Source organism: Typopeltis vanoorti, chromosome 18 (assembly GCF_054136105.1).
Source record: "Typopeltis vanoorti isolate ZY-2024b chromosome 18, IOZ_Tvanoo_1.0, whole genome shotgun sequence".
Taxonomy (NCBI): domain Eukaryota; kingdom Metazoa; phylum Arthropoda; class Arachnida; order Uropygi; family Thelyphonidae; genus Typopeltis; species Typopeltis vanoorti.
Genome location: NC_143566.1, coordinates 81,814,988 through 81,829,493, shown reverse-complemented (window position 1 = coordinate 81,829,493; position 14,506 = coordinate 81,814,988). Strand labels below are relative to the sequence as shown.

General features: G+C 34.4%; 1 protein-coding gene across 1 annotated transcript in view; it reads right to left on the bottom strand.

Moving 5' to 3' along the window:
* LOC150096851 (mdm2-binding protein-like) overlaps positions 1–14,506 on the bottom strand; it is a 269,877-nt gene that overhangs the window by 138,011 nt on the left and 117,360 nt on the right. The window contains exon 9 of the mRNA XM_090408172.1: positions 1,078–1,150. Coding sequence (XP_090264298.1) covers positions 1,078–1,150 — 73 coding nt within the window. The remainder of the gene's footprint in view (positions 1–1,077; positions 1,151–14,506) is intronic.

Below are 14,506 nucleotides of genomic sequence, written 5' to 3'. Positions count from 1 at the left end.
CAACATTTTTGTTTCCTAGAGCATTCTAAAATATCGATAGGGCGATGGGTACCATCTATTTTTTTAAGCAAATTTTTTGAATTCTTTTGTTAAATGAATAATGAAAGTTTACATTATATAAAAATTTAAATATATATATGTAAGGTAGTGTGATCTTTGGCATTGCATTTCATTGGCCAGTGCTTCATAATTAGGAGAATATGATGATATTCCAGTTCTTAAACTGGAATGAACAACTTTGAATGCACGTCTACTTTACATTGTATGGGTTTAATACTCGTCATGTGTCATTAATGTATGCATCATATAGCATGCCATGAATTGTTGCGTGATTATTTCAAACTCTACGGCACACGGTTGAACAGCAGCAGGCACACACAAATTGGTCGATGGGTGCCATGGTGCCTGTGGGCATAGAGTTGGGAACCCCTGCTCTAAAACATGAGCAGTAACCAGTCGCTTATCAAAAATTCAACTTAAGCTTGCCAAACCAACTTTAATCTCATTTCTCCATCTATGTGCATTGAAACAGTATTTTCTTTCTTCAGTATTATGTCAGGATTAAAATGTGTTGTCATTATTAGATACAAATATCAATGAGTTCCTTCTTACTTCAAACCAGTTTTGCCACAGAGCAGTGACAAACACTTAGCTTTCAGCTGGAAAGACCCAGGGAGAATCCCATCTAGAATGCACAGAACCTATGTAAGGACTTTTCAAGTCAAGGTTAGTTATGTAGGTGGAGTTTTCCCTCCTACAAACAGAAAAACCAGCCCAATTAATAGAATAATAACTGATTTCATAGCCTCACTTGCTATTACTATAACTCCAACCAATCAGTCATTCCAACCTATAAGTAACAACACAGGCTATTGGCTCTCATTCATGCCTAGGGATGTTCAAATTTATATCTGTCATTAAGAATTTTTATTTTTAAATTTAACAGAAAAAGAAGAAATTCACTAAGACCTCATGATATTCACAGATATTTCTGAATAGACTAATTACTTGGGTGGAAAAGCAATTGTAGAATTTTAAAGTTTAAATTAAAACAAGAAACATAAAAAAATTACTTACCCCTTGTTTTCTGTTAACAAAGCTGAGAAATGTGCGTGTTTTTTCAAATGCAGAACCTTCTAAAGAAACAGAACTGTAAAAAAAGATAAGGAACACTTTTAGGCTATCAGTATTCTCTTTCTAGTAGCATTATTGCTGATACCATCATAAAGAAACTTTTTTGTTTTACAAGCCCGATAAACTCAGAGCTATCATGCTCATCTAAAACAGGCTTTTACAAACATACATGCCCAAGATGGGGTTCAAACCCACAACTTGTTGGTTGGAAAACAGGTATGCCATCCACTTGACCAACTAGGCTGGCAACCTAAGAATCAAAATACAAGGACAGCATTTACATTTCTAATTATGTGTAAATAGTAATTGATTTAATATTCAATTAAATATGGTATACAGATTAAGAAATCAGTTCAATAAAAAAAAATCCAACGATAATGTTGTATATAGATGCTTACAATTAAACCACACGTGTATGAGGTCATTATCAGTTTTCTGACATACACTCACAACTGTTGTAGTATCATGTATATGATACTACAACAGTATTACATGATTAAGTTAACATAATTACTAATCTCCTATCTACAATTTTCTTCCAAATTTGTCTATTACTTAAATTAAAAATGCCAAGAAATTATATTCTTGCATGATTTCTTGTTATAAATTAAATTTAATTTATAAAAAAACTTTCAACAACTAGCACTAATCCATAGTATTTGTTTATTACTCTAATATTATCATATCTAATATCTGACTTCTAGGCCATTTTATGAGGGAATCAATCCACCAAGATCTTGGTTTTCCTCTCATTCTTTTTCTGCCATTTTAGTATGAAACACCTGTTTTGCTAATCTTTCCTTTCCCCATTCTGTTTAAGTGACGATACATCTTAGATTAACTCTGCTCACACATTCATTCATGCTAACAATGTTAATTTCCTTTCTGATATCTTCATTTTTAATATGATTCTACCATCTGTTCCCTCTCCTAATTTTTTTCAGCACTTTGATATATTTGTGGTCTCTAGTCTTTGATCAAGTGCTTCACTTCTAGTCCATCTCTCAGATCCATAACTTAAAAACTGGTTTGAACACTGTGTTTGTGCACTGCTAGTTTAGTGTTTTGGCTAATTTCTCTCTCATCGATATAAATTTATTCAACTGGCTTATGACAATCTCAGGTTTGGTTACTGTTTCAGGATTGTCTATTGCCAAATTTAATTTACCATATTCACTAAGTATTGTGCCTAAATATGAGAATACAGCTGACATTTTTAGGTTTCTGCCAGTTTTAGAGATCTGGTCATTTTATTGGTAATTTTCTCCAAATTTGTTAAAGCTGTCATTCAATTTAGTTAAAGAATCCTGGATATTTGCATTGGATTTCTTTAAGAGTACAACATTATCTATGTAGAACAAAGAGGTAAGCCCGCTATCTTAGATTCTGATACTAGGTTTAATGCCATTTTTTTTTCATAATGTGAGTCATATTTGATTTTGATCAAACCACTTTCCAGTACTTACTTTCTTTAGTTCTAACTGCTGACTTACAACTGAAATATAGATAATCACTGCTCTGTATACTGTTCCATTCACTCAATCTAATTGTAATCTACTGACCAGATTTTCCCTTGTAATATGCTTTTTCCAGATCTACAAAACTTAAGTACAGATATCCTTATTTTATTCCTAGGATTTCTCAACTATTTGCTGTGAAGTGAAAATCTGACTTGACAACTTCTGTTTGGTTTGAATCCACTTGTTTCTGACATGTTTTTCTTCAACAATTTTCTTAGCCTCTTCTCAAGTAGTCATGTATAAATCTCAGTAGACAACTAGTAGAAAGTAGAGAAATTCCTCTGTAATTCAATTGCTCACTTTTTTGTGGATGGGAATGACAGTTCTACTCCAATTATCTGGAATATGACCTTATGATTGGGCATTCTAAATTATGTAGTGTAGTGTAGTCACAATAAAATTACAGTTTTATATTGCAAATATGGAGGTATAAACTTTTAAAGCTCCATATTTGAGTATTTATGGTCAAATATTATCTGCTCCAGCTGCCTTTCCATCATTTCTAAGTTTTTTCAATAAACCATAGAATATTTTGCCATCTTTCTGATATATATCTCTATATTTTTATTAAAGTCTTCCCCTTGACTTTTGTTTCACACTTAGAGCTACTTTTACACATAGCTTAGCTTTCTTATATTTTTCTCTGTATTCTCTTATGGCATCTGCCAACTTACTTGCTAAGAACTTCTGATATGCTTTTATCTTTTCTAGTAATGTCTCTTTAATTTCCTGCATCCACTATGCGCCTCCCTAGCCGAATCACTCAATTTTTTTTTTTCAGTGTCTGGCACTGATAAAATATGTGGTGGAGTGTTACTACAGACCTAGTGGTTCAGCTGCTGGAGATGATGAAATGCATCACTAAATTACAGTGATTTTATTACACACTTAGTGATGGGTAGTAAGTGTGTAATTATTATGGGAAATTATCCAAACATTGATTGAGTAGAAGACAAATCTCATGAATTTCTGAAATGTGAAAAAGGCACCAGGAGTAGATGTTCGACCAGAAATGCTCAAGTATGGAAGTATAAAAGTCTTACAGTGGCTGCACTTCATAGTTCAGAAGGCCTGGACAGAGGGATGAATCTAGTTGATTGGAGTAGAGCTCTCATAGTATCCATATATGAAAAGGGAAATAAAATTGAATGTGAGATTTACAGAGGGTATTTCTCTACTGAGTGCTCCTGGTAAGATTTATGCTAGTATACTTGAGAAAAGGTTGAGAAGGTTTGAAAAACAAGCTGGATTCAGGCCATATAGAGGCAGTCGGGATCAGATTTTCACTTTACGACAAATAGTTGAGAAATCATGGGAATATAACAAATATCTGTATTTAAGTTTTGTAGATCTGGAAAAGGCATATGACAAGGTACCAAGAGAGAAGTTATTCAATATGCTACAGTTATATGCCATCAATGGGACATTATATCAAGCAATACTTAGTCTTTATTTGAATTTTAAGTCAGCAGTTAGAATTGAAGGAAGTACAGGAAGATGGTTTAATGTTAAATCTGGTGTCAGACAAGGATGTACATTATCCCTCTGTTATTCATTATCTATATGGATCCATTATGAAGGAAAGTGGTATTAAACCTGTTATCAGAATTGGAGATGTGAATGTCAGCTCTTTGCTTTATGTTGACAATGTTATACTTCTAAATAAATCTGCTAGATTCCCTGACTAAATTGAATAACTGTTGTAATAGATAGGGTTGAAGGTCAGCAATTGCAAGACAAAGACAATGAAAATATCAACTGCATTGTGAATAGAGAACCTATAGAACAAGTAAAACATTTCAGCTACTTAGGCACATAGGTGGAGGTATCTTGCAAAATGCAGTCTACTTTTCTCTCATAGTCAGCCTTATCCATTACCACTACCATTTTTCCTTTACCAGCTTTTGAAATAGATATATCGCGATTTTTTTCTTAATGAGGTTAGCGCATGGGTTTCAGCACTCAGTAAATTAAATGGAGGTAATTTGTTTTAAAAAGTGAAGCAGCAACTTCAAATCGTAGAAATGTAGACTGCCTTTTGCAAGATACCTCCACCTACCAAGAAATCAATCATAATCCTACAAAATCGCAAATTAAACAATTAAATAAGCTGCTTGATGAAGCTGTCAGTTGAGATCAAAATACCGTGGACAAATTGCACACTCATTTTGGAAGAACTCCTCGTTTATATGGCCACCCAAAAATTCATAAAGAAGGTTATCCAGTAAGACCTGTCGTGAATTGTATTGACTCTTCCACTTATAGAATTGCTAAATTTCTGTCACGTTCATTAAAAATTCGACATATTTTCTTGAACAAATCAAGGATGTTCACATACAAGAGTCTGACTTGTTAGTCAGTTTTGATATTGATTTCCCTCTTTACCAATATTCCATTATCTGACACTATCAATTTACTATATGATGATTACCCTCCAGATATTGCAAAGATTTTTGAATTTGTTATACATTCAGGATATTTCAACTGGAAAAACAAGATTTACAAACAAGTTGAAGGTACTGCCATGGGTAGCCTTCTGTCTCCAGCTTTGGCAAACTATTTTTTGAACCATCTGGAAGACACCTTGTTCTCATCCATTCATCCCCAACTCTCTCTTTGGTTTCGTTATGTTGATGATGTTGTTACTATTTGGTGGCATGCTGAAATGGAGCTTACTACATTCCTAGAACAGATAAATAGCCTTCACCCATGCATTCAGTTCACCATGGAAAAAGAAAAGGCTGGTACTTTACCATTCTAGGACATCCTTCTTACATGCACAGCCTCTAGTAATTTATCAACCAGTGTTTATCGAAAACCTACCTTTACTGGCAGATGCATTCATCAAAAGTCTGTTCATCACACCTCTCAAAAAATTGGTGTTATCAAGTCCTTAATTAATAGAGCACATAAAGTGTGCTCCTCTCCCTGAAGCTTACAATAAGAACTTTTCACTATCAAAAAGTTAATAGAATTTAATGATTACAACCCCAATCAAATCCAGCAGATAATTGACTCCTATGTTCCGACACCTCAGGATTCTTCAACAGACTGCAGGGTTCCAATCCTTTATATTTCTGGTATCTCAGAACTGATTGGCAGAATTTCGAAGAAGTATCATCTCATTCCCCCATATTTTCTTATCAACAAAATTTCTCACTCGTTCACATCTACAAAAGAAAAACTGGCACCTCTATCATTAGCTGGTGTTTATCAGATACCTTGCAAATGTAATTTAACATACTTTGGACAAACAGGCCGTTCTGTGGAAAAAAGAATGAAGGAACACCAGTATTATATCGAATACATGAAACCTCAAAAGTCTGGTCTGGCACAATATAGTATTGTTGTGCCAGACCAATATCTAGTGGGATAAAGCTTGTCTTCTTCATAGATACAAGTTTAAATACGAACACCTTTTCAAAGAAAGTTGCGAAGCCCTTTTACATTGGCCAAATTTGAATTGAAATGATTGTCTCTCTCTCCCAAAAGTTTGGACATTCTTATTTTATGTAACCATCAAAGAAATAATTTTTAAGAATTATTTAATAATATTTTATTAATATTAATTTCTAGCAGGGCACAATAGTTTTTAATTGGTAATCCACTGACTGTTACATACTTGTATTCTATTCCTTTGAACTATTTGTTGTCTACACTGATGATGTACTGTTAATTTCAGTATGAAATATTTATACCTTTATTTCATTAGTTAATTAATATGGTTATCGTGTACTTTATTATTTATAGTTATACCACAGATACCTTTAAAGATTTATCTGCTTCTGACATTCTACATTCCATAGTGTCTGCATTCACTAAAGTTATTCTTACATATTCATTTTTTTTTTTCTTTGAATGGCAGCATAGCAATAAAATTCTTTTGGGTTGTTTTTAGCCTGCATAGCTTTTTTTTTTCCCTTCTTTTTCATACTCTTATTTAGCTTTCCATACAAAAGCCGTAACTTTTCTGGCCTGAATTTGTCATAAATTAAATATGGAAATAGACAACAGAATCAACAAAACTGGTATGGTAGGAAGTCAACTGAATAAATTTATATGGAATAAGATAAAATTAGTCGATTAAAGTTAATTACTGTGGTTACCGTGTAATTTATTATTTATAGAAACAGATAAAATTGTTTAAATAATGAGTGTTCACTAAATAAGAGATGAAAAAAAAAAAAAAAAAAAACTATGTAGGCTAAAAGCAACCCAACAGAATTTTATCGCTATACTGCCAGTCAGAAAAAAAATGAATGTGTAAGAATAACTTTAGTGAATGCAGACAGTATGGAATGTAGAATGCAGAAGCAGATAAAATTGTTCAAATAATGAGTGCTCACTTTGTCAAGATCTATCAACCAGGTAAATGTAATGGTACAGAATGCTACTACTATACTGGTAGCTTTTTGCACCATTCTGCACAATGAAGAGATGAAAGTGCATAAAAATTAGGTTCAACAGCTGTTGCATAACCTGGATATCAATTCAGCAATAGGGCAAGATTGGATATCAGCATGTGAGCTAAAAGAATGTTCAACTGAAATGACTTTGTATAACTTGGGACTTAGCAAAGAAAAGATCCCACAGGCAGAAAGACTGTATGATAGCCCCATTATACAAAGGTGGTGCAAAAACTATGTGTCTAATTACTGACCAACATATCTGGAGTAGTGATGAAAATTTTAAAGTTGGCAAGAATTCACATACAGAAATAAATTGACACATAAGCTATACTTCACAATGAACAGTATGGATTTAATAAACAGAACTCATGTTTTAGCAATCTGCTCATATTTTATAATAATGCTATTGGTGAGTTGGATAAATGGAATGGGTACACAATGATAATATTAAACTATGCTGAGGCATTTGATAAGTCACCACATGAAAAGCTGTCGTGTAAACTGGAGAATATGGGAATGGAATATAAATTATTGACTTAGATAAGTGGCTGATGGATAGGTATCAGAAAGTGGCATATAGTCCTTATCATGTCATATAGTATATAGTGGTATATAGATCCTTGTCAGATTTAAAGTGATCAGTCCTTGGACCATTGTTGTTCAATCTATACATTAACAATATGGGAAGGATGTCACAAGAGATGTTCAACTGTTTGCTGATGATGCAAAGATAGGCAAGTCAATCATGGAATGATGGGCAAATGATAATAGCTGTAAATTCAGTGTTAGTAAATGTAAACGCATGGATAGGCTTATGTATTCGTCAGATATTTTTGTAATAGATTTCACGGTTTGACAGATGCTGGATATAATACCAGTGAAATACTAGCTTTTAAGTTAATAAATAGTTATTTTCTTATCCATCTGTGTTCATATCAAACCGTGAAATCTATTAGTAAATGTAAAGTTATACATTTTGGCATTATGAGATATCCAACTACATATTATATTGGTGGGATTAAGTTATAAGAAACTGATGAGGCTAGGGATCATGGAGTTATAGTGGATAGGAAACTGAAGTCCAAAGATTACATTTCAAAAATTATAAATGCAACTCAGGATAATTTTGATGTTGTAATGACAATTGACATGTAAGGATAAGGAAGCCATTTTGCCTCTTTACAAGACTTTGATATGAATGCACCTGGGCTGCTGTGTGCAGATTTGGTCTCTTGGATTTGGAAGGGATATAAAAAAAAAAAAAAAAAAAAAAAGCTGTAGAAAAGTTCAAAGGAGAGTAGAAGATGATATGAGATAATGGAATACAGATTACAAGGAAAGACAGAGTATGTGAACTGAAGACACTGGCTAACAGGAGAAAGATAGATGATATGATAGCAGTCTATAAACTTCTGAAAGGGTGTTATAAGTTATCAACTGATAAAATTTTTCATTATATGGAAGGTAGGGAGAGGAGGCATCTGTGGAAGTTAACTTCATGTGTGGTTAAAAGAAAGAGGCGAGAGCTAGATTTTTCTCTCACAGAGCAGTGAGAGAAAAATCTGTGGAACAGTTGCCTGTTCAAGTAGCGAGTGCATCCAGTGTGAATGAGCTTAAGAGAAGATATGATATGTGGTGCGGATAATATATGATCTCCCTTGATGAATTCTTTACTCCCTGGAGGTCTCTGAAATTAATAATAATATTTGTACTACAGTTCACCTGTAAAACTGGCTCGACTTTATATTCTTGTATTGTAAACCAGTGTGAAGATATCACTGGCATGATAATAACAGATTTCATAACACTTTCTTTTTTCTTGTGCTTTTTCTCCAAGCAAATTTGTGCACATTTTTATGTTGAAAGATTGTGTTAACGATGACCTATGCCTATTCTAGTTATCATTGTAGTAATTCTCTGGTGGCAATACCTGTAGGGGCCTCAAGGAAAAAACTTTTATATCCTGCATAAGCCCAAGCTGTTTTAAGTCCTTTACAGCTATCTATGCTCCATATGCCATGTAAAGAGATGGTGGCACTGATAAACCTCAGAGTTGTCCCATGCTCCTCCTGCATCTTACTAACTTAAATTTTTCAGATTCACATCCCCCATATACCACTTTTTGATATTTGTCAGTCATCCATCCTCTTATCCAGACTAATATTCTATAATCCAAACCCATATTCTCCAATTTATGCAAGTCTACCATGCTGTATTCTGTCAAAACCTTAGAAAAATCCAAAATGACCATGGTATATCCATTCCCTTGTCTAGTTCAGTGGTAACAATGTTACAGAATGTGAGCAAGTTGCTCAAATATAACCTTTCCTTAGTAAACCCATGTTGCTCATTGCAAAGTAGAAATTTACTGTCAACCTATTTCTGAATATAAGTCCTAACCAATTTTTCCAAAATCTTCACCACCTGAGATACCAATTGGTCGATAGTTGGATACATCGGTCTTTGCACCACCCTTGTGCAATGGAATTACCATACATTCTTTCCATTCCTGCAGAATCTTCCCTGTTCTGAGACTTATATTAAACAGCCTGGTGAAAGGAATAGCCAGTTCAGCTGAACACGCTTTTAGCACACGTGCTGATATCCCATCTGTCCCTATTACTGAATTCTTATTCAGTTTGTGCGACAGCTCTAATACCTTGTCCTCATACACCTCAGTTTCTTCACTGTGTGAATAAGATTGTTAGAAGAGTTATGAAATATATAAAGGAGAGGCCAGAAAAGTTAGTGCAGTTGGCTGAAAAGAAATTGCCTGTGCAAGCTAAAGCCAACCCAAAAGAATTTTTTTACCATGCTGCATGTAAAAGAAAGAATGAACAAGAAAAATAACTTTATTGAAGGTAGATGGCAAGCTTGTTTCAGAAGAAGAGATTGCTTAAAGATCTATCAACCTGGTGCATAGTACTATCATTATACTCAATAAAGACACAAATTGCTCAAGAAGGAGTTTCTACAAGTGTTGCATAACCTGGATATCAATTCAGCAACAGGGACAGATGGGATATCAACACATATGCTGAAGGATGTTCAGTTGAATTTGTTTAGGCCCTTGACCTGGTTGTATATTCGAGTTTCAATTTGCATATGGTTGAGAGACAGCTATACTTTGCAAGGAATAGCATAGATTTACTAAACATAGGTAATGTCTAGACAATTTGTTCTTATTTTATAGTGATGTTAAAGCTGAGATGGATAAAGGGAATGGATACACTATGATATCAGTGGACTTTGCTAAGAGATTTGACTGGATACATGTGAAAGGTCTTTGCATAAATTGGGGTTACAGGATTGGAATATAAATTATTGACTAGAATAAGCAGATATCAGAAAGTGGTATATTGGGGTGAGGGGTGTAGATCCACCAAATTTAACTGACTATTGGTGTACTCCAGAGATTAGTCCTTGGACCACTGTTGCTCAATCTATACATTAATGATATTGGGAAGGAACTAACAAGAGATGTTCAACTACTTGCTGATGATGCAAAGAGAGGCAGGGCAACCAGAGATGCTACTGATATGCAACTCTTACAGAATGACTTGAACAGGTCAGAACTTGGGAAAATGATAATCACTGTCAATTCAATGTTAGTAAGTTACACTTACTAACAGTGAACTTATAGTAATTGCATAACACGAAAAATCAACATCATGATTTTTCCACTTTGGCATGATGAGATTTCCAGTAGCATATTATACTGGTGGGATTATGCTTGGGTTCTTGTTGTTATGGTGCATAGGAAGTTGAAGTTCCAAGGTCACATACTAAAAATTGCAAGAACTCAGAGGATAATTGTAATTCTGAAATAAAAACTGATCTTTAGGGATAAGGGAGTTATTTCATTTCTTCACAAGGCCTAGACACAAACCAACTTGGATGACTGCTGTGTGCAGATTTGGCCTCCAGGGTTCTGAGGAGATAAAGAAGCTGTGGAGAGGATGCAAAGGAGAGTTAAAAGATCATCTTGAGATTGTGGAATGTAGATTATGAGGACAGTCAGATTAAGGATATGTGAAATGCTGATACTGGTAGAAGGATGATATGAGCCCTATAAACTTTTGAAACAGGTGTTATAGGTTACAGAAAAGGGTAAGAGCTAGATTTTTCTAGCTCTTACCCTTTTTCTTTGAAAAAAGAAAAAAGATTGAACAAAGAATTCATCTTGAATGGATAGCTTATAAGAAAATGAGAGACATATTCAGAAGTGATATCCCTATGAGTCTAAAAAGGAAAGCTTTCGACAAGTGTATACTTCATGTCCTAACATACAGGAGGAGAAACGAAACATGGACTTTAACAGAAGCCCTAAACAAAAAGCTGAGAACAACACAGCATCGCATGCAGAGAAGTTTTCTAAAAATAAAATTAAGAGATAGGAAGACAACTACCTGGATAAGATTTCAAACAGGTGTAACGGATATTGTAAAATACATTAAACAGGCTAAGTGGAGATGGGCTAGCCATATTGCCAGATGCAATGCCAGGAGATGGACTAGAAAAACAACAAAGTGGAGACCAATGGATGGAGCAAGACAAAGAGGAAGACCGGGAAGAAGGTGGAGAGATGAATTGGAACAAGTTGCAGGAGTGAGATGGATGGGAGAGGCAAAAAACCAAGTGGTCTGGAAAACCATGGGAAAGACCTTTGTCCAGCAGTGGACAGAGCCAGAAGATTGAAGAGGAAGAAGTGAGTGAGTGAAACAGTTTGCCGGTTGAAGTGGTGAGAATGCATCTAGCGAGTGAGTTTGACAGAAAGTATGAGTGTTGGTGTGGATGATGTATGGCTTCCTTGAAAATCTCTGATAAAAAGAAATCTAGATTAAAGGGAGAGGGAAGAAACAGATTTATAATAAAAATTAACATTAAAAGTTTAAAACTAACAAGATGCAGCAAGCAACATCTTGATTTTTTTTTTTTTTTTGAGAAAGGAAAGCATGTTCTGTATAATTATTATGGATCTCTTTTTGGCAACATACAACACAATACATTACTTTATGTTTCTATTAGAGATATTTTTAAATCACAAATCTCAGTTGTAAATCTTTATGGTGTATAATACTTGGATATATATGGTAAAATGAGTTATTTTGCATATTCACATATTATGAAAGGAGGTTTCAAAAAAGTTCCTGGAATCATTTTAGATAACATAAAATACTCAAACTGTCTACTGCATTTCTTTCCCTCTTAAAACCCATTTTATCTGATCTCATGGAGGTTCATGTCATACTGCAATGACATCACTAACATCAATAAAATCTCATCCAATCAGGTTACTTTTGACCTATGGAAACAGACAACAATTATAGGGTGGAAAATAAGAAGAATAAGGGATGATATTCTAGTGTTGAAAGAATGTGCTTAATTTGTAAATGCATTTCTCTAACAAGAAAAGGTATTTCTCTAACAACAAAAAAAAAAGGACTGGTACATTATCATTAAGAATTCAACTGTCTAACCATTTCTCAGGATCTTTCCTTCTAAATGTATTTTTTAGGCAGCACAGCAGTTCACCATACTGTTTCTTAGTTAATGTTTACACTTTAGCAATGAATTTAAAATGAACAATATCCTGTGAATCAGAGAGACTTCCAACACAACCTTACCTTTACTTCAGTCCTGCCAGAACTTCATATCTCAGGGCAGGGCAGTGCTGGTGACTTCTATTCGGGAGAGTGCAGCTCTGTCTTGCAACACAACAAAAAGCCCCATGGTTCGCTTACATGATTATGTTATCCACGAAAATTGTCATCCATATCTGTCATATCAATGAGGTCACCAACCTGAAGTGTACCAGTTTTTCTCTGGTCTGCTATCAGCATTTGATGGACCCTATGTTAATAAATGGGATGCATGTTCAAGTGATTATGCAGGCTACCATGCCAATTCTCAAATGAAATCCCAACTTTGTGAGAGAATTTCCTCAAGAGTTTGGCATCTGTCACATTTTACCATATCTTACATATATTCAACATTTGAGTAATTTGTTCTCTGAGAGGCAACCATTTGTGCAGATAATCGATGACACTTTCATGACCTTCACAGAAACACTTAATCCATTCATACACACTTGGATTATTTTTCATTGACATGTCACTGTAAGCTAAATTTAGAATGCCTCAATGTCTTTTGGAGTAATTTTTAAAGCAACACAGAAAATGTGATGTTCATGCACTGCTTAATCAGGAACGTTTTGCACATATGTTATAACACAATTTGCTGCTATAAGTTGCTATCAGCTTGAGAACTGATGCTACATTCTAGCAAGTGCTGCCAAACATGGTTCTTTTCACATGACCAAACTATCTGCCATGATATGATTAGAGGAACTTTTAGAAGCTACTTTGTGTGAAGATCATTAGACATTTTCATGCCCTTCAATAGATGTGCAACAATATATATGCAGCAATATCTCAAACAGTGCACTGAAAATTTTAAGTACTAAGTGAAACCACACTGAGCAGAGCCTTAATACAATAGGTTTCAATGTAAGGCATTCTGAACATTTACTTTAGCTATTTATGCTTCTTACGTTCTTCATCTCCTTTACATTTCCCTTTCCCACTCATAATCACATATAAAGGAGTAATACATTGTACTAAAGCAGCCCCATCATTGCTTTTGTAACTGTACTGTGGCAGATATTTCAATGTAATAAATATGAATAAAATGTTCAAGAATTTTTAGGAATGCTCTAAAATGCATTCTGCCATAAAATTTTGTAACACATCACTACTCCAATGCAATGAATAAGTGCAAAATGTAATCAAAATAACTGTCTTTTTGATGAAATTACAATCCATACTGTAATGCATCTTACAGTAATTACAGTAAGATGCATTACAGTAGAAGTAGCACTGCCTGAGCCGCATTATGCGAGGTACAGGTAACCCTCGCATACGCGGCACTTAAAAGACGTGGTTTCGATATAACACTGTCTACAAATTCTAGTAACCCTTCATTTTTTCATATTTTTCGCCATGCAACTTATAAATCAAATTTCATCTTCGCTAAATTTGTGTCTGCTCGTATCGCACATGTAGTTATAAGTAATGAATTTATATTAGGGGAAATATCCTTTAGCATGCATGTAAGTTAATTGTTTACTGTATAAAGTGCTTATTGCTGAAAATTGTCATTTTTCTGCCAAGAAATCACATTAAAAATCAGAATTCTTGTAGCAAGGCTTATACGTTGGTCATACATAACTGGTAATTAGCTTAAGGAATTAACAACGCATATAACGGATATTAATTAAAGCAAACTTTAATGAATACTTCAATATTTCGGCACCATCACGTCGCAATCTTCAGGAACATACAAATATGGTATGTGCATGCAGGCACTAACAAAAGCAAACGAGGAAGAAGGCAAGAAACTAATATTGTTCCTAAAGTCCTAATGGTGCCCCCCCCCCCCCTA